Source organism: Tachyglossus aculeatus, chromosome 19, assembly GCF_015852505.1.
Source record: "Tachyglossus aculeatus isolate mTacAcu1 chromosome 19, mTacAcu1.pri, whole genome shotgun sequence".
NCBI lineage: Eukaryota > Metazoa > Chordata > Mammalia > Monotremata > Tachyglossidae > Tachyglossus > Tachyglossus aculeatus.
In genome coordinates, this window is record NC_052084.1 from 39,611,276 (window position 1) to 39,631,368 (window position 20,093).

General features: G+C 51.6%; 1 protein-coding gene and 1 pseudogene across 1 annotated transcript in view; one reads left to right on the forward strand and one right to left on the reverse strand.

The window, feature by feature from the left end:
- LOC119940796 overlaps positions 1–1,145 on the reverse strand; it is an 18,807-nt pseudogene extending 17,662 nt beyond the window's left edge.
- Positions 1–18,692, forward strand: part of NR2E1 (nuclear receptor subfamily 2 group E member 1) — a 20,825-nt gene extending 2,133 nt beyond the window's left edge. Inside the window, exons 2-9 of the mRNA XM_038761129.1 lie at positions 2,780–2,925; positions 5,841–5,928; positions 7,019–7,257; positions 8,237–8,383; positions 11,607–11,703; positions 12,093–12,242; positions 12,521–12,626; positions 17,287–18,692. Coding sequence (XP_038617057.1) covers positions 2,780–2,925; positions 5,841–5,928; positions 7,019–7,257; positions 8,237–8,383; positions 11,607–11,703; positions 12,093–12,242; positions 12,521–12,626; positions 17,287–17,449 — 1,136 coding nt within the window. The 3' untranslated portion in view covers positions 17,450–18,692. The remainder of the gene's footprint in view (positions 1–2,779; positions 2,926–5,840; positions 5,929–7,018; positions 7,258–8,236; positions 8,384–11,606; positions 11,704–12,092; positions 12,243–12,520; positions 12,627–17,286) is intronic.
- The last annotated feature ends 1,401 nt before the right edge of the window (positions 18,693–20,093 follow it).

Sequence of the window (20,093 nt, forward strand, 5' to 3'; positions counted from 1 at the left end):
CTCCATAGTTGAACCCCTTCCTCTGAAAAGAGGGAGTCGGGCGGGCTGGACCCTCGTATTCCCGGACCCTCCTCGTGATTGGAGGCTCTGCTGCCCGGCTTCCCGGCCCCTCAGCCTCTGGTATATGTTGCCGATTTGAACTTCCCGAGCGCTTAGTACAGAGCTCTGCACACAGTTAGCGCTCAATAAATACGATTGAATGAATGAATGGATGATGCTGAGGCGGACCGTCCTTTCCCTCCTGGTAGCCTGTCGCGGAGAGCCAGGGGAAGGAAGGAGTCGGGGGGCCGTGGAGACAGGGGGAGGGAGGCGGGGAGACGGGGTCTGAGGTAGCGGCAGAACCTCCCCCTTTCCCCCCCACGCCCCTAGGCCGATGCGCAACTATGTCAGACGTGTCCCCCTCCTGGGTGGTGTCAAGCCCACTAGCCCCCGCCCCTCCGCCCAGGCTCCCTTCTTTCAGCAGCCCCTGATGGTAATTACGGTAATCGAAGCTGCCATCTATCCTTAAGCAATTACGGCGCAGAAACAGCCCCGCGGGGACCCGGCAGGGGTGTGGGGGGGGGGGGGGAGGAGGTTGAAACGTTTCCCATTCCAATAGCCAGGAAACCGTTTCCCCTGCCTTCGGCTTCTCCGCGCTCCCGGGGCGACGAGAGCGACCGGAACAGAGTTTCGAAGACAGTTTGTCCAGTTTAAGAGTCGTTCTCGCGACCTTCCGCCCTCTACCCACTGCCCGCCCCCTTTCCCGGGGCCTCTGCCGGGAGGAGCTTCGGGAGAAAAGGCGGAAACAGGGGAAAACGTTGGGAGATGGGAGAAAAATGGGCGGCGGATCGGGTGTGTGTGTGTGTGTGTCGGGGGGATGAATGGGGGAGAATCGTGCCGGGAAACGGGGGTCCCCTCTCGTGACCGGGTCGCTGTTCTCCCACCTCCCACTTCCCCCGGGTCCCGGAGCCTCTTCGGGCCGGGGTCGCTTGGCGGGGCTTGTCTCCTCCCGGTCTAGGCCCGGGAGAACCGGAGGGGACCTTTGGGGACCGGAGGGGGCGCGGCGGCGGTAAATTGCCGCCTCTTGGAGGGCAGGTCGGCTCCCGGTCAGGACAGGAACGCAAGGAATCAGGACAATCCCGAGATCGAGAAGGAAAATAGGCCATTCGACTAGGAACCGTCTCCACCTTCTTCGATTTAACGGCGGGAATGGGAGTGGGCTGGGCTGAGCTGGGTTGAGGCTGGACTGGATCGGGTGAAACTGGGAAATGCCACTGTCTCCACACTCTTTCAAACGGTCTGCCGCTCCCCCCTTTCCCTTCCCTCCTTTTGCGGTGTGTATGTGAGTGTGTGTTCATGTGTGTCTGGTAGTGAATATAGGGGTATTTAGGCATGTTGTGAGTTTATCTGGGTGAGTTTGCGTTGGTATGTATGTGAATACGTTTGGTTGTGTTCTTGGTGTGTTTGGGTTTTAGAGTGTTGTGTGTGTGTTGCATTTGTGATTGTGAGTGTAGTGTGTGTGTGTGTGTGTGTGTGAGCGCGCGCGCGCAGTAAATTTGTCTGGGTTGGTGCCGCGCGGCGAAGGGGCGAAGAGGGTGAAGAGGCGGGCCGGGTCGGTGGGCATTGTGCGCGGCCCGCCGGGTTCCCACGCTTCTCTTTTTGACGGGTCACTGGTAAATCAATTGGCAGGTGGCAAGGAGGCTAGTAGTGACCCAACCCTGGGGACCTTCCCCCCACCGGCGCCCGGCGACCCCCTATCTTCTCCCTGCAGCCCTAGGCCCCCCCACCCTCTCCGAGCCTGGCTCCCTGCCAGTCCTAGCCGCCCTGACCCTCTCCGAGCCTGCCTCCCTGCAGCCTTGGCCGCCGCTGACCTTGCTCATCTTGGCCGAGAAAGTTGTCCCGAGCCCTCTGGGAACTACTGATCGTGGAAAAGTTTTCCATCCCGTCCCGGCCCGGCTTCCCTCCGCCTCCTTCCCCCGTCCCCAACCTAATCTCCCTTCGGCGGGCAGGACGGACGGTTGGCAGGTGCAGCTGTCGCGTTTTACTGGGGACGAGGAGGGCGGGCGAGCGAGCGGACAAGGCGGGCCAGTAAGGGCGAGGCCGACGCCTGCGGGACCACTTTTCCGCGCAGCTCTACTTACCCACCGGTCGCGGATGGGGCCAAGGAAGGGAGGGCGGAGGGAGGGGATTCATTTATTCATTCATTCAATTCAATCGTATTTATTGGGCTCTGACTCTGTGCAAACCACTGTACTAAGCGCTTGTCCGGAGGGGATTCCGGCCTCAGCTTTCGTGGTTTGAGGCCGCCCCTGCTCGGTTTCAGGCCGAGGGGTAGGGGCGGGCCGCAAACCGCGAGAAAGGGAGACTCGGGTCTTCCCTCGCTGCAGCGCGTTTCCCTCCTAGCTGCCCCCGTTGTAACGCGGTCGGACCCTGGGGCAGCCGGGAGCTGAACCCGCACCGTCTAGCCCACGTCTCGCCCCTTTTCCTTCCGTTTCGGTTAAGGCGTTAAGGTTAAGGCGTTAAATCGGTCAAACGGTTGGGGGCTGGAGCTTAGAGACCCTAACCCATGGCTGTGCATTCTCCGCCGCCGCCGGCAACATCCTGAGAGCCCTTTCTCTTCCCCTATCCCACCTCTCCTCCTTTCTCTCTTTCCCTTCTCCAACTCTCCCCAATCTCCTCTATTTCTCTCTGTCCATCTCTGCCTCTCTGTGGCTCTCTGCTTTTCTGTTTCTGTCTCTCTCTCTGTGTCTCCGTCTCCCTTCCTCTCCCCATCCTCCCCTTTCCTCGTCTCTGCCTTCAGGTCGTATTTTGGACATTCCCTGTAAGGTGTGCGGGGATCGCAGCTCCGGGAAGCACTACGGGGTTTACGCCTGCGATGGCTGTTCCGGGTTTTTCAAACGGAGCATCAGGAGGAATCGAACCTACGTCTGCAAGTCTGGAAACCAGGTGTGGGCTAAAACGGCTTCCGGTGGCTCGAGGCCCATCCCCTGGCTAAATGCTTCACCGGTCCCCGCTCCACCTCCTGCCCCCCAGTTCACACTGGATCTTGCCCCGGACCAGGATTCCCCAACCCCGGCTCACATTCAACTCGGATCCGTTCCTCCCAAAACTCTTCACTTCAACTCTCTACCTGAGAACAGTTGGGACGCGGGGCTGAAGGCAAAATATTTGCCGTGAAAAATCCCGAATAATAAGGTGTTTTCACCTTGGTGTAGTGGAAAGATCACGGGCCTGCAAGCCAGAGGACCTGGGTTCTAATCCCGCTTCTGCCACTTGTCTGCCGTGTGATCCTGGGAGAGTCACGTCATTTCTCTATGCCTCAGTTACCTCATCTGTAAAATGAGGATTAAGACTGTGAGCCTCATGTGGGACACGGACTGTCTTCAGCCCAATTATCTTGTATCTGTCCCAGGGCTTAGTAAAATGCTTGGCACACAGTAAGCGCTTAACAGTTATTATTATTATTATTATTATTATTATTATTATTATTATTATTATTGAGTTCCCGGCAGGTCACTATCGGACCTCCCCAGAGTCCTTGGAGGGCAAAGACCCTTGCAGGAGGAGTGAGAGAAAAAGCACTTTTACCCTAGTACCTGCGATCCAGTGGGGTTTCTTATTCTTCTTCTCCTCCCTTCCTCCTCATCCTCCCTCTCCTCCTTCTTCAATATGCATTTGCTCACCGCACCCCAGGCAACCTCGAATATTCAACTCCAAGAAAAGTGCTCTAGGAGGAGAGGAATGGAAACAAGTTAGTGACAAGAAGGCAGACAGAAAAATGGGCAAAAAGCAAGCAGGCGGACAAACAGGCAGGCAGACAGACAAACAGGTAGGTAGACAAGCAGGCGAGCAGATAGACAGACAAACAGAGGGATAGACAGCAAGAAGATAGGCAGGCAGAAAGACTTAGAAAGGGACAGAAAAAGAGTAGGTAAGGATGCAGGAGGGGTAGGGGCAGGATGTGTGCGACACAATGAGCGCTCAGTACATTCCACTTGGTCAGCCCAAAGGGGTGATGGGCACAGAAAGCAGAGGCTCCAGGTTAGTCAGGTTGGGGGGGGGGGGGGTGTCCCAGAAAGGCGCCCCCTCCCGGCCAGGCAGGGGCAGAGGTTGCTGTCTGCGGTCCTGAATCTGACCTGCCCGTGCCCTCCTAGCGCCGCTCACAGGTTTTATTGTTACTTTTAATGGCATTTATTAAGTTCTTACTATGTTCCAGACACTGTACTAGGCGCTGGGAAGATACAAGATAATCAGGTTAGACACAGTTCATGTCCCACATGGGGTCTACAATCCTAATCCTCATTTTACTGATGAGGTAACCGAGGCCCAGAGAAGTGAGGTGACTCACCCAAGGTCACACAGCAGATAAGTGGCAGAGCCAGAATTAGAACCCAGGTCATCTGACTTCCAGGCCCGTGCTCTATCCATTAGATTACGCTGCTTCGCGGTGCCAAGAAGAGGGCGAGTGCGAGGCGGGGAAATTTCTCCTTTCAATAGGCCAGGCCTGGGCCGTAATACTCACGGGATTCATTGAGCGCCTTACAAGCGCCTGCACTATACTACTAAGTGTTATGGCAAGCTGGTCGCAAGGCGAGTTCCTGGTGAAGGTGTGGGCTGAGGTTCTCTTCCCCATCAGAGTCTGCTCCGCCGGTGTGGAGAGGTCAGCCATCCCGCCCTCAGGAGCACCAGGCCACCATTCATTCACTCATTCAATCGTATTTATTGAGCACTTACTGTGTGCAGTGCACTATACTAAGCGCTTGGAAAGTACAATTCAGCAATAAAGAGGGACGATCCCTGTCCACGCAGGGCTTGCAGTCTAGAAGGGGGAAGACAGACATCAAAACAAGTAAACAGACATCAATATAAATAAATAGAATTATACATTTATACTTAAATACATAAGTGCTGTGGGGTGGGGAGAGGGGAGTAAGAGCAAAGAGAGTGAGTTGAGGTGATGCGGACGGGAGGGGGAGCTGAGGAAAAGGGGGCTTAGTCTGGGAAGGCCTCTTGGAGGAGGTGAGCCTTCAGTAGGGCTTTGAAGCGGGGAAGAGTGATATTTTGGCGGATTTGAGGAAGGAGGGCATTCCGGGCCAGAGGTAGGACGTGGGTCAGAGGTCGACAGCGGGACGGGCGAGATCGAGGCACGGTGAGAAGGTTAGCACCAGAAGAGTGGAGTGTGCAGGCTGGGCTGTAGAACGAGAGAAGGGAGCGTGTGCTGAGCACCGTACTAAGCCCTTGGGAGAGGACCATACAACAGAATTAGCGGACATGTTCCCTGACCAAGGTGCCTCCAATCTTTTCGGAGAAGACCGGGATGCCAAACCGGGAACGCAGGGTTTAGGCCGGATGCCACTTGTCAGGTCACTGGCCCGCTAGACGGTCCCAGCTAATAATAATAATAATAATAATAATAATAATAATGATAGTACTGTGGTATTTGTTAAGAGCTTACTGTGTGCCGGACACTGTATTAAACACTGGGGTTGATATAAGCAAATTGTGTTGGACACAGTCCCTGTCCTACATAGGGTTCCCAGCCTCAATACCCATTTTATAGGTGAAGTAAGTGAGGCGTACAGAAGTGAAGGTCATACGACAGATAAGAGCCGAAATTAGATCCCACGACCTTCTGAGTCCCAGGTCCGTGCTCTATCCTGTAAGCCATGCTGCCTGTCGAGGCTCCGGGGCTGTTCGGGGCTGTTGAAGGACTTGGCACTTGGGGCTGAAGTCTAGGGGCTGGGGGCTCGGGAATCGGGACTTTCTCTGGCCATCGGGCTGGGCTGGCCGCCCTGGTTGTGGCAGGCCTCGCTCGCCCAGGGCCTTCCTGAGTCTTGACTCTCCCTGTCTGCCCGCCGCAGGGAGGTTGCCCCGTGGATAAGACGCACCGAAACCAATGCCGATCCTGCCGTTTGAAGAAGTGCCTGGAAGTCAACATGAACAAAGACGGTAATGGGCGCGTCCTTGGCTCCTTTTCGCAGCCGATGCGGATCTAGCACCAGGTCAATCCCGCGTGCAGAAGGTGGCTTGCCCTGGAGCCCGCGGGAGCCTCTGTCTCCGGCCCGGGGACCTGGCCAGCGGCTCCTGGGTTTCCGCTAAAGTCATCATCATCATCATCAATCGTATTTATTGAGCGCTTACTGTGTGCAGACACTGTACTAAGCGCTTGGGAAGTACAAGTTGGCAACAAGTCCTTCCCCCGGTGGGGGCAGCTGAGCGCGCCGCACCCCTCCCTCCCCCTGCCCCGCTCCCCCTCCTCCCCTCCCGCCCCCACAGGCTCCTCTCCGCCGGCTCGGGGAAAGGGAAGCATCTGTTCCCTCTTCTCCTCCTCTCTCCTGAGCGGCTCCCGGTTCCCCTCTCCCTTCCCCGACCCCCTAGGCCACCCCCTTCGGCCCTCCTGCCCGCAGCCCCAGAAGGTGCCACAGCAGTCACTTCACTTCTCTGGGCCTCAGTTATCTGTAAAATGGGGATTGAGACTGTGAGCCCCACCTGTCTCTATATGTTGCCAAGTTGTACTTCCCAAGCGCTTAGTACAGTGCTCTGCACACAGTAAGCGCTCAATAAATACGATTGATTGATTGATTGATTGGCAGGGACTGTGTCCAACCTGATTTGCTTGTATCCACCTCAGCACTTAGTACAGTGCCTGACACACTGTAAGAGCTTAACAAATACCTTAATGATGATGATGATGATGATGATGATGATGATGATGATGATGATAATAATGATAAGGGGTGGGGATCTCCGAGCTCTTTGCAAGGCACCTTTGATTCTCCCTCTCCCCGGGAGGAGTCTGGTGGCTTCGGGGAGAGGGGCAGGGGGTGGGGTTGGGGGGGAAGAGGACGGGCTGGGGCAGTTTTGGGGGTTTAGGGCGAGCCCTGAAACCCCTGACCGTGGCTGGGGTCGGGAAGAGATCGCGGCTGAGGGGCTTCAGACAAGGCCAGGGTGGGAAAGTATCAGGGACGAGAGAGGCAGAGGTTCGGTCTCTCAGTCTCGGTGTCTCCGTGTCTCTGTGTCGGTGCCTGTCCGTCTACAGCCGTGCAGCATGAGCGGGGTCCCCGGACGTCCACCATCCGCAAGCAGGTGGCCCTGTACTTCCGGGGCCACAAGGAGGAGGACGGGACGGCGGCCCCTTTCCCCTCGGGCGCCCTGCCCGCTCCCGCCTTCTTCACAGCCGTGGCGCAGCTGGAGCCGCACAACCTGGAGCTGGCGGCCGCGGTGTCCGGCCCCCCGGAGCGTCAGGCCCTGGTGGGGCTGGCCCAGCCCACTCCCAAGGTCAGTCAGTGCTCAGGGCCCCGGCCGGCCGGCCGGCGGATGGGCGGCCCGGCGGGCACCGTGGACACCGCCCCTGATTCTTGTCAAAGAAATCGAGCCAGTTCCGGGCGAAGGGGCGGCGGGCAGGGCTGCTTTTAAAACCTCTGCCACCCACCTCGTCCATCCCACCACTCTCCACCCCGTCCCTCGCACGATTCACCCCGCCACTCCCTGCCCCCACCCTTCCATCACAAGAGCCCCCCAGATTACAGCTAGGCCCCGCTGCTTGTTTGCCGCTTGACGGCTGTGTGACCTTGTGGGCGCGCCTCTTCACTTCTCTGTGCCTGACACCTCATCTGAGGTAAATGAGGATTAATGCTGTGAGCCCCATGTGGGACAGGGACTGTGTCCAGCCTGGTTAGCTTGTCTCTACCCCAGGGTTTAGGACAGTGCTCGACACATGATCAATCAATCAATCAATCAATCGTATTTATTGAGCGCTTACTATGTGCAGAGCACTGTACTAAGCGCTTGGGAAGTACTTAATACCATTATTATTATTGCTATTATCATTATTATTGTATTTCCAGAGGGGTGGGAGGAAGGATTAAGTGTACCTCTCACCCTCTGCCCAAGGTTTCCTTCCCCTGAGGACTGTTTAGGAGCCCGAGTTTTTTACTACAAGAGAGAGAGGGGAGGAGGGATGGAGGATGGAGAGAGAAGTGAAGCCAAGAGGTTTCATCTGGGGACAGAGCCTCCACCCTCCCCCCACCCCCCGCCCCATTCAGCATTGTTCTGGGCTGTAGAGACAGGGTAGTGTTCTGGGTTTAGCTAGGCTGAGCCCCACCTGTGGTGGGTTTCCATAGGAGCTGAACCCTCTCCACCAGTCCTTCGTGCACCCTGCAGGGTGGAGGGGTGAGTGCAGAAGACACAAGCAGATGTTGCTTTTGCCTGTGGCCCCGCAATCTATCTTGCCTCCTTCTTACCCTGTTCCCATTAGTATCCACACGAGGTCAACGGGACCCCCATGTATCTCTACGAAGTGGCCACCGAGTCTGTCTGTGAATCTGCTGCCAGACTCCTCTTCATGAGCATTAAGTGGGCCAAGAGCGTCCCGGCATTCTCGACACTGTCCCTGCCCGATCAGGTAAGTCCCAGGGGCCTGGACAAGGCCACTCCAGAAGGCAGGCCGGGACTGCTCTCTCCAGAGTCCAGAAACGGGGCTCAGCTACCTCCTGGACACCACTTCCTTTCAACTAATCTACGCTGCCGTGATTTTAACAGCTAATATTTTTATTGTGTTTAGGAAATGGCAGGATAATTTTTTTTGGAAATTACTTTTTTTGATGAGTTGAGATTTTCTCATATAGTCAGTAAAAGTATCCACCACAAGCCTAAGCAAAATAATACCTCAAGGTATTTTCAAGTGGTTTTTCTGAAAAACATTCAGTCCGCATCTCCCCACTTTTAGGAACCTCCAGCGGTTACCCATCCAACTCCACAGCAAACGGGAACTCCTTACCGTCAACTTTAAAGCACTCTTTCATTCATTCATTGAATATAATTTATTGAGCGCTTACCATGTGCAGAGCACTGTATTGAACCCTTAGAAAGTACAATTCAGCAATAGAGACAAATCAGCTCACCCCCACTCCTTACCTTACCACACTGATTTCCCACTACAACCCACTCCACATACTTCATTCCTCCAAAGCCAATTTACTCAGTGTACCTTGGTCTCATCTGTCTCATTCATTCATTCAATCATATTTAATTGAGCGCTTACTGTGTGCAGAGCACTGTACTAGCACTTGGGAAGTACAAGTCAGTCTCATCACCGACCCCTTGTCAACATTCTCCCTCTGGCTTGGAACTCCCTCTCCCTTCACATACAACAGACCACCACTCTCCCCACCTTCAAAGCTTTAGTAAAATCACATCTTCTCTAAGAGGCCCATCCCCAACTAAATTGTCTTTTCTCCCTACTTCCTCTCCTTTCTATGTCACCTATGCACTTGAATCTGAACCCTTCAAGTAGTTGATACTCACCCCACCCACGGCCCCATGGCATGTCTGTCTTCTTTGCTAGACTGAGAGTTCCTTGTGGTCAGGCAATGTATCTACCCACAGTATTGTGCCATACTCACCCACGTGCTTATTACAGTACCCTATACATAGTAAGTGCTCAGTAAACACCACTGATTGATGGAAATCAATGTCTCCTTGTGAAAATCAGAAAAAGGGAAAAACAATACTTAAAGTTATCCTTATTGTTGCCCCTATTTTACATAGTAAAGTTTAAGGAATGTATTGTGGTTCAAAGGAGAGAAAAGAACCCTTGTTTAATTTTAAAAGTGTTTTTAGAATTTGTGCAAGGGTCTGAAACAGAGCCTCTTCTCTCCAATCCCACTGGAACTTTAGAAAGGGCAAGCGATGTGCAGACCAAGAAGACCATTTTTTTTAAAGCTTCTTAACCCTTCCCTTTCCTCTTCACTTCCATCTCTAACCTTAACCGCACACTGAAAAAAGAAATGGTGGAATGTGGTCAGCTGATGAGGTTTACAAAAACCTGCAAGTTGCTCTTAAAGAAAAGGATCAGCTTATCTACCTTTTCATTCCTAACTGAGTTGCAGCATAGACTAGTGAGAAGAGCCCAGGCTGGGGAGCTAGGGAACCTGGGTTCTAATCCTGACTTTTCCACTTGTCTGCTGTTTGACTTTGGGCAAGTCACTTAACTTCTCTGTGCCTCAGTTGCTTCATCTGTAAAATGGACATAAAGATTGTGAGCCCTATGTGGGACAGGGACAGTGCCAAACCTGATTCTCCCACATCTACTTCAGTACTTAGTACTGTGCCTGCCACACAGTAGAAGGGCTTAACAAATACAATAAAAAAAAACCCGAACCAAAGAGTTGTAATGTAATGGCCCCTACTGATTGACTTGTTGATTGGTTGGTTGATTGGTTCATTTGGTTCAGTAGTCTGAGTCCCATTCCCCCTGAGAAGCCTGGAAAAGCTCTCCCAAGTTCCACTGACCTGGTTCTGGCCCAGTTGATGTGCTCAGCAACTCTGACCCAGAGTGATGACCTTGGTGAATCTTGACATCTCATTCTGATTGCCAAAGGCCAACGTTTTGGGAAGGGGCCTGAGGAAGGAAGTTGGAATTCGGGACTGAGAAAGTTGATTAAGGAGGCAGCTCAAGGAGAGCCTCAGGCCAACTTAGTCATGCCTCAGGTGTTTCTCACTTAGATCCAGGCCCGGATTCCACCTTATCCATCACCTATTGACCCCTGATCCCTCTGTTAAGATTGAATCCATGTTCAATTCCCACACACGGGGATTTATATTTTCCCCTGGACATAGATCCAGAGGCCTGTCTGGCCAAATCAAAAGTCCTGCCAGCTGTGGCCCCAGGTGCCAACCCGGTGGCTGGCTGACAGTTGAAGGATGCTGAGAAGGAAATAGATTTGAATTTCAGAATTCCACAGCAGAACATGCTGGCTCTTTCACTGAAGCTCTCTTGCTGCTGTCCATCTATGCTTGGAGAAAAAAAAATCAAGCAATCGAGAGAAACTGAATGGGAAAAAATTGGTTCATTGTTTCCTGGTTCTTCCCAAAGTCTTTCTTCCTTTTGTACTTGTTGTAATAATCAATCAATCATATTTATTGAATGCTTACTGTGTGCAGAGCACTGTGCTAAGTTCCTGGGGGAGTAGAGACATTCCCTGCCCACAGCCAGCTCACAGTAACACTGATTGAGCACCTATTGAATACAAGCCCTTAAAAAGTACCAAACAAGCTAGGGGCATGCTCCCTGCCCACTGGGAACTTCCAATCTAACGGGGAAGGTGGCTATCACTCTTCAGGGATGAGAGACGACCGAATCCCTCTGGTCTTAGAGTGGCAGGCCCAGCAGAGAAAGCAGGCTGTCTTTTCTCCCGAATGCTTAGAACAATACTCGGCACGCAGTAAGTGCTCAATAAATAACCCTGATTGATTGACTGATTGATTGCCAGACAGACTGAGTGTGATGATTTGGAGTCGCCATCCAGTCCCCTGCAGATTTCAATCCCATGAAGCCCTGGTCTCCGCAGGCTTTTCCAGAGAGACCTAAAGGGTGCCTGAGCAGACAGAAAAATAAACCCTCTGGTTGGGGGAGCAAACTTGGCAGAAAGAGGAAGGGCTGAATGAAATGCACACAGTTCGCCCTTAGCACTGAGTCCAAAAGAAAACGGAAAACTGAAAATCATCGGGAAGAGATGGCCAAGACAGACAGTTTTTTTAAAAAAGTAATGGGAATTTACATATTGAAATTGTTCATAAATTTATCAGTGACACCCGATGTCATATTAAACATCCATTGTTCGCAGCTGATGCTTCTGGAAGATGCCTGGAGAGAACTGTTTGTTCTCGGGATAGCACAATGGGCCATCCCAGTCGACGCGAACACTCTGCTGGCTGTATCGGGTGAGAATTGTCCAATTTAATGACTTTGTTGTAGAAATTTCCATAAAAATACATTACTGAAAAAAGAACAACATGTAAAGAATAACAAATTCCTGCTGAACAATAGAGTGTACCTGTCACTTCTAAATCTATATTTAAATGCAAATAATGTTGTTTTGTTGTATTCATGACTGCTCGCATTGTTATTTAAATGCAAATTACTGTGTTTGTTACCATCCAAGAGAAGATGTTATATTAACTTTCATACAATATAGCGGGTTTACATGGAATCAGATCTCTAAGAGGGACAATTGAAGAGATATTGATCCACAGCACTTTGTCAAAAATCAGTATTAGATCTCAAAAAAACTCGAATACCGCTTCATTTTCATTCCCTGTTTCTATTTGAGGTATGAATGGTGACAATACAGATTCCCAGAAGCTGAATAAGATCATTGCAGAAATCCAGGCTCTGCAGGAGGTGGTGGCCAGGTTCAGACAGCTTCGGCTGGATGCCACAGAATTCGCCTGCCTCAAATGCATTGTCACTTTCAAAGCAGGTAAGTAGCCGCCTGCCCTCCCCCTGCCCACGCACCCACCGACCGTCCCACTCACTCACCTGTCCACCCATCCTCCACATGCCCGTCCCCCAATCCCGCCTCCCTCCTGGCTTCCCCAGTTCAGGCCCAGGAGCCATCCCAAACCTGGAGGTCGAGTGCTCCGGTCACTACGGCAGTTTCCAGATCAGAGGGGTATTGGATCGCTGCCAGCCCGGCGGTGGTCTCTCCACCCCCACCCCCTTGCCATCGCCCTCCCTCACCTCTTCCCCCTCTCCCAGTACCCACCCACAGCGGCTCTGAGCTGAGAAGCTTCGGGAATGCGGCTGCCATTGCCGCGCTACAGGATGAGGCTCAGCTCACGCTCAACAGCTACATTCACACAAGGTGAGTGGGGTGGGGTGAGCGGGGCCGGGCTGGGCCGGGAGGCGGGTGGGAAGAAGAAGCGGTGCCCTGAGGGCTGGGGCAGGACACCCCCCACCCCCTACCCCCAACTTCCAGAAACGCAGGCCCCGGCCTCAGGGAACGCCTGCAAGTGTCTTCTCCGGGGCCTACGACTTCCACATGCCACCTTCCGGGCCTGAGTGCCCAGAGGCTAAAATGGAGGGCACCACACTGCACCAGGGTAGGATTTTGTTTCTGTTCCCTTGGCGGCGATTGAGGGCCCCCTAGTCCCCAGCCATGGTGTGCTCAGGGGAGATCGCAGAAGCAACCCGAAATGAAGCCTTCAGGGGTGAAGTTGTAGGAATCAAACACAGATTGGAGTTAGGGCCCAGGGAGTCGAAAGCGGCAGAAAACTCTCTCCCTCCCCTCCCCACTCTCTGTTTTAAGAAATATTGGCATTTCATGGACAGGGCTGGTAGTCAGAAGGACCTAGGGTCTAATCCTGGCTCTGCCACTGTCGGCCGGGTGACCTTGGGCAAGTTACTTCACTTCTTGGTTCCTCAGTATTATCTCATCTGTAAAATGGGGATCAGGACTGTGAGCCCCATATGGGATGTGGACTGCGTCCAACCTGATTAGTCTGTCTCTACCCCAGGAGTTAATACAGCACCTGGCACACAGTAAACACTTAACAAATACCATGAAAAAATCTCTCCCCATCTTCAGAGCCCTTCTGAAATCCCATTATTTCCAGGAGGCCTACCTGGGTTAATTTCTAATCTCCCCACTTTCTATCTCCCCATCTACCATTTCAGCACTTCTGTACCACCTAAGCACAATTCCACTTTCTCCCTGTAGTGGTTATGTGCATATGTTATGCTTTATTGCTTTCTCCTACCTATAACTTAGTTTATATCTGTCTTCCCTGCTAGATTGTAAACTCCTTGAGATCAGGAACTTTACTTTCTAACTCTATTGTACTCTTTTAAGTGCTTAGTACAGTGCTTTGAACATAGTAAGCACTCAGTAAGTACCACTGATTGATTGATGAGCCTGTTTATGGCGGTGTAGACCAACTTTTCAACTACTGGTATGAGTGGAGCTTCCAGGGACTTTACAGCCCCAGCAGCACCTGCTACCAGAGCCCTGTTGTCCAGGACTGGAGAAAGCAAAGGGAAAGAGCTGAAGATGGGAGTTGACAGAGGGAGCTGGTGGTAGGGACGTATGTGTGTGCAGGGGTGGATTTTGCTGCCTTCCCGGGCTTGCTTATCAGGTCCTAGCCAGCCTCTTCCTGGAGTGTGGATCTAGATCATGATCATGATCATCTTGCATGTCAGGTGCAGGAGAAATGCAGTGAGCAGCACCATGGCCTCTACCCAGTTTTCGTAGACCTCATATGACCCCACTGGCACTGGAAAAGTTTGGCTCCCCAGAGAAGGGTATCAAGCTCCTAAAACATCTCATGACAGTTGGCCATGCCAAGCTGAGGGGGCTTGTCAGGCCCTTTCCCCATCCTTGTCAGAGTAAAGCAGAGCTGTGAGCAGTGCTGTCTGTGTGCTTGATCCACTGCTCTTCACCCAGCCACACTTGGGAACACAATAAGGGACCCAGAAGCTGGATTCAGAAAATCAATCCCATGGGCAACTCTTCCATCTTGGTAAACACACACAGGAAGAGTGGAGGAGTGGAGAGACATATGCAGAATGATAGTTTAGAGGGGTGACCCGGGCAACAGAGGGAAGAGTAGCCTGGAGAGGTGGGAGGCAGAGAGAACAGTGAAGAGGTTTGTTCAGTAGTCTGGCCAGGATATGATGAGTGCCAAGACAGGGGATTGGCCATTTGGATGAAGAGGGAGTGGTGGATCTGGGAAGTGCAGTGGAGGAAAAACCAGCAGGATTTAGTAGACTGACTGTGAGAGTTGAAAGAGAGTGAGAAGCAAAGGTTAACACCAACATTGCAGCCTTCTGGGTCAGGGAAGATGGAGGTGTTGTCAATTAAAATGTAAAAGCTGGGTGGAGGAGGGGATCTGGGAGCAAAGATGAGGGATTCAGGGTTATATATATATCGATCAGTCAATCAATCAATCCTCAAATGTATTGAGCACTGACTGTGTGCAGAAAACTGTACTAAACACTTGGGGGAGTATAATATAACAGACACATTCCCTGCCCACAGTGAGTTTACAGTTAAGAGGGGGAGACAGATTTAATTTAAATAAATAAATTACGGGTATGTAACTAGGTGCTGTAGGGCTGGGGTGGGGAGAGGATGAATAAAGAGAACAAGTCAGGGTGTCGCAGAGGGAGTGGAAGAGAAGGAAAAGAGGGCTTAGTCAGGGAAGGCCTCTTGGAGGAGGTGTTTCTTCAATAAGGTTTTGTGGGGGAGAGTAATTGTCCGTCAGATATGAAGAGGGAGGGCGTTTCATGTCAGAGGCAGGATGTGGATGAAAGGTTGGCAGTGAGATAGAGGAGATCGAGGTACAGTGAGTAGGGTAGCTTTAGAGGAGTGAAGTGTGAGGGCTGTGTTGTAGTAGGAGAGTAGCTGAGTGAGGTAGGAGGGGGCAAGGAATTGGGGTGCTAGTGGAGATGTGGAGATGTCTGGGAGGCAAGAGGAAATGCAAAATTAGAGAGGGGAAAGAGGTTGGAGATAGCTAGAGATTTGTCAGTCATCCACAATGGTGCAAGATGAGATAAGAAGGAAGACTGAATCCAGAAGATTGTATGTCTTTTGGAAGGCTCAAATACAGAGTGAGGCATCACCAAGGAATCGGGATTCAGATGAAACTGAAGTTACCCAGGGAAATTATAATGGCTAACTCTTCCTTATGCCTGTGAGCCCTGGATCTACCTCGGATGTCACATTCACCCCACCCCTCCCACCACTGAGACAACATGAACAGTGACTGGCAGGAGACCACAGTCACTGAGGAGCAGTTAGGCCAATAGGTGAAGGAGGAGGAGGAGTAGCACTAGTAGCAGTAGTGGTAATAATAGTATTTATTAGGCACTTAGTATGTGCAGAGCACTGTGCTAAGCGCTGGGAAAGAATACAAATGTGGGAATTTGATACAATCCTTGGTCCTCAAAGGAGCATGAAGGAATATTCATCACATCATAGCTGTGCTAACAGGCAGCACCAGAGAAATCCTGGAGGGAAATGATGATCCAAAACCTCAGATGCTGAACACAAGACAAGACTATTCCTAGGCTTACGTGGCTTTGATGTCCCCTGGAAACCAGAAGGCTGTTGGCATCAGAAAGGCCTGTATGAGTCCCCCATTAAACTGAAAATTCCTCATGGGCAGGACTGTCTTTTAACTCTATCGTACTCTCCCAAGGATTTAGTACTGTGCTCTGCACAGTGCAGGGACTCAATAAATATGATAGACTGGTTGATTGATAGCATCCCATGAGCTCATACAGCATTATCTGTGCCTCCTGCTTCAGAGGAAGTAAACACAATGAGCACCCTCTAATAAAAGGTCAAATAGTGTACACACCCCTAATGAATAGTATGACAGTACCTACTTCCCTAATAACAGACAGTATGTGCTAGGTACAGCATTCTTGTCCCGTTGCTGGATCAATCAATCAATCAATGGTATTTATTGAGCACTTACTGTGTGCAGAGTACTGTGCTAAATGCTTGGGAAAGTACAACAGCATTGGTAGATACGTTACCTGCCCACAGAGAGCTTACAATCACTCTACTGTGGGCAGAGTAATGGGAGAAAGTTAGACTACCTGATGGAGGTATTTTGATCCATGTTCTTGGACCAGTGTTTCTCAAATATGGCCATCATGTGATAGAGACCCAAGAGGAAGCAAAGTTAGGGAAGTGATAAGACAGAGGCACAACACAGTCAGTCAGAGACTGGGAGAAATGAAAAAACCAAACAATGAGTGATAGAACAAGTGCCTTTTAAAATGATGGAAATATACAGCATAGTGTGGTGGATAGAGCACAGGCCTGGAAGTCAGAAATTCATGGGCTCTAATCGCAGCTCTGCCACATGTCTGCTGTGTGAACTTGAGCACGTTGCTTCACTTCTCTGTGCCTCAGTTGCCTCATCTGTAAAATGGGGATTGAGACTGTGAGCCCCAAGTGGGACAGGGACTGTGTCCAACCCGATTTGCTTCTATCCACCTCAGTGCTTAGAACAGTGCTTGACACATAGTAAGTGCTTAACAAACACCACAATGATTATTTTTATTACTAATAATAATAACCCCGGAGCCGAGCCAGCCCACCTCGGAGGCGGGTTTCGGCATGCTCTCTGGCCAACATTCTGGTGCCTGGATTAGTACACTTGTACAGTGCCCTGAGCAACCCTGGCACAGCAGCCAGAGCCAGGCTCTCTTCCCCCCTTCCAACCCACCCATCCCAGATCAGGGGATTGCTGGGAGGGAAGGTGGGCAGGGCAAGCCAGGAGGAGGAAGCAGAGGAGGTGGAGAAGCTTGGCCCTTCTCCGCAGGGAACTCCCAACTTCCCGGCCCAGACTCTGCCTCACCCGTTCAGTCACGTCAGCACCCCAGATGGCCTGGAGACAGCAGGACATGCAGCAGGTCACCCAGAGTCGCCAAGGTGGCGCGGACCGCTTGATCCCAGAGAGATTTCAGCCACACTAACCCAGTCTCCTGTGCCCGGGGCCCATCTGTTCCAGGTACCCGACCCAGCCCTGCCGCTTTGGGAAGCTTTTGCTGCTGCTGCCGGCCTTACGCTCCATCGGCCCATCCACCATCGAAGAAGTGTTCTTCAAAAAGACCATCGGAAATGTGCCCATCACCAGGCTGTTGTCTGACATGTACAAGTCCAGCGACATATAGTCACCTGGGTGTCAGCTGGCCATCAATGGTCCGTGCCATTCGGACTCCCCCCCCCCACGGAGAATGCACCTCCATGACAGATGCCTGGGAAGCCTGGACCTGGGGGTGGGAGTGAAGGGTGTTTCTGCCTCTTAGACAGAAAATGGCCATGGTCACCCCAAACCCCCTGGACACCTGGCAGCCTGCTGCCTTGGCCGGGGTTAGACCGGCGAGGGCCGTCTGGGCCGGGCTCGGCAGGGAAGCCAGTGGGATCTTCTTTCCCGTTCTTTTCCTGGCTCCCCATCGCTCGGCTCCTGGGGGAGTGCGCTCACCCCCGGGTACCCAGGCCAGGCTGGTCTGCCACTTACTTGCAAGATTTTTCTGAGCTCAAAAGCCAAGGGTGGGTGCTTCCCCTTCCCGGCCAGCGCTGGGACGTTGGGTGGCCAGACGCAGCTGTTGGCAGCACCCTGTGGACCGCTCTTTCCCAGAAGCTTTGAGGATGGAATTCGTTTTCACTCCAACAGGCAAACCAGGTTCTCCCTCCCCTGGGCTTCTGCTGTAGCACATCTTGAAGTGGCCTTTGAACCGACTGAAAAATGGCTCCATGCCCGCATCCCTCTCGTGACATCCTTCCGTCCGTCGGTCCAGGGGCCACGGTGGCATCGCCCCGAGGGCCGGGGGTCGGGGGGATAGAGGGTCGGGGATGTGGGCGAGACTCAAGCCGTGAAGCCAAATAGATTGGAGATGGCACCCGAGAGGCCCGCCGCTGTTCCGCCAGCGTGGTGCTGAAACCAAAGGCAAAGGGCCCGACCCTCGGCGGGCCGGGAGCCCGGCCATGCGAGACGCAGGAAGCGCCGGCAAGGATTTACACAATGAACAAACAGTAAAGTATTCCTCATCCCACACACCCTGCTAACGGTCTCTGAGACTCTCCGATGCCTTGAAGAAAATCCTGGGTTTTATGAAACCCCTCATCTTTCTCTCTCCCTCTCTCTCTCTCTCTCTCTCTCACACACACACACACACACACACACACACACACTATATAAGCTGCTTATTTGAGAAGAGACTACCCAGTATTTACCGAAAATGTAGAGACAAACCTTCGGAGATAGCTGCTGTACTTTCCCGTTTTTGATTGGTATTTAGATAATAGCACTGAAAAAAAAATCAGCACTTGGGCTATCATAGGATGAGTAAAACTTTTCTTGTACAAAGTGAATTAACTGATTTGTGAAGTTAAAAAGTTGTACTCATTGTATTTACAAAGAATAAAACTATATTGAATTTATACCAACTTCCCCTTGTTTAAACTAGGCGATGCCTCTCCTATTTGTCACCAAACACGTAAATGCAGAGCCTTATAGGCCACTCCCAGGCCAAGTTCTCACACAAAAGCAACGTGGTCTAGTGGAACGAGCATGGGCCTGCGAATTCAGAAGACCTGGGTTCTAATCTCAGCTCTGCCAATTGTTTGCTGTGTGACTTTGGGCAACTCACTTAACTTTTCTGGGCCTCAGTTTCCTCAACTGTAAAATGCAGTTTCAATACCTGTTTTCCTTCCTACTCAAGACTGCGAGCCCCATGCGAGACAGGGTCTGTGTCCGACCTAGTTGACTTAGACCTACCCCAGTGCTTAGGACAGTATTTGACGCATATAAGCTCTTAACAAGTACCATAAAACAAAATTAACATGTGCCAGCCAGAGATTGGCTCCTAGAACCACTTCCTTTCTCCCACAACCCCATTTCTCAAATCTCAAAGAAAGGAACAGTACATAAAGATCTACTTTTCCGAGTCTCAAATGCAATTGCTTGGGTAAGAAACCAGAGGCAATTGAAGCAGCTATCAGCCCTCACTCTTCCATTCCCTACATTCTGCCTAAATGCCAATCTGATCAGGAGTCACAGCTGCTCAAAGGACAGAAATGCAAAATGTTGGAATGGTTGGAATGGGAAGGGGTGGTGCTCAAGAAAGGCTTATGATTCAAACAAGTAACTTTTCATGCGAAAGAAGTTAAAAATCTAACCTGAACCACATACCAGCCAGCATAACCTTCAGATTGATTCATGTCTTTTACTATATTAGGGAAACTGGCTATAAATTAGGCATATTCCCTATTTGGAGGAGGGTTAAACCACTGGGAGTGGAAAATTCAAATATGCACATGTAGAGTTGTGGTTAAAGGAGGAAACTGTCACCAGCCAAAGGGTCGCATTGCAACCAAGCATCCATTTATACTGGCTTATTTGCCAGCCTCAGCAGCAAATAATGGTGACGATGAGGATTTCCGATTCACCTTTTGACTTTGTGCTAGTAATTCAGTCCTGTCTGAGAGGGAGGGAAGTTCCAAGTTGATCAGTTCCCATTTGAAACGGTGGTTACATGGCACCAGTAGCTACTGCTTTCCATGACCAGTACCTCCCAACAGCCTTACTTACCCAAGTTCGAGGCCACTAGCATCCTCAGCACCATACTTAGCGACTTAGCTGTAGTGATATTGTGCAGAACAAGAGCAGAAGACGACATTCTAGCCCCTGCCCAGAGGTAGGCAGATCCCTGCTTGGCTGACCAGGCCAGCCAGACAAGGCTCATTGATGAACTGGGACAAGTTCCCTGAGCTGAGAAAGAGGGGGAACAATGCTAACCTACTTTAAAGTGTGAG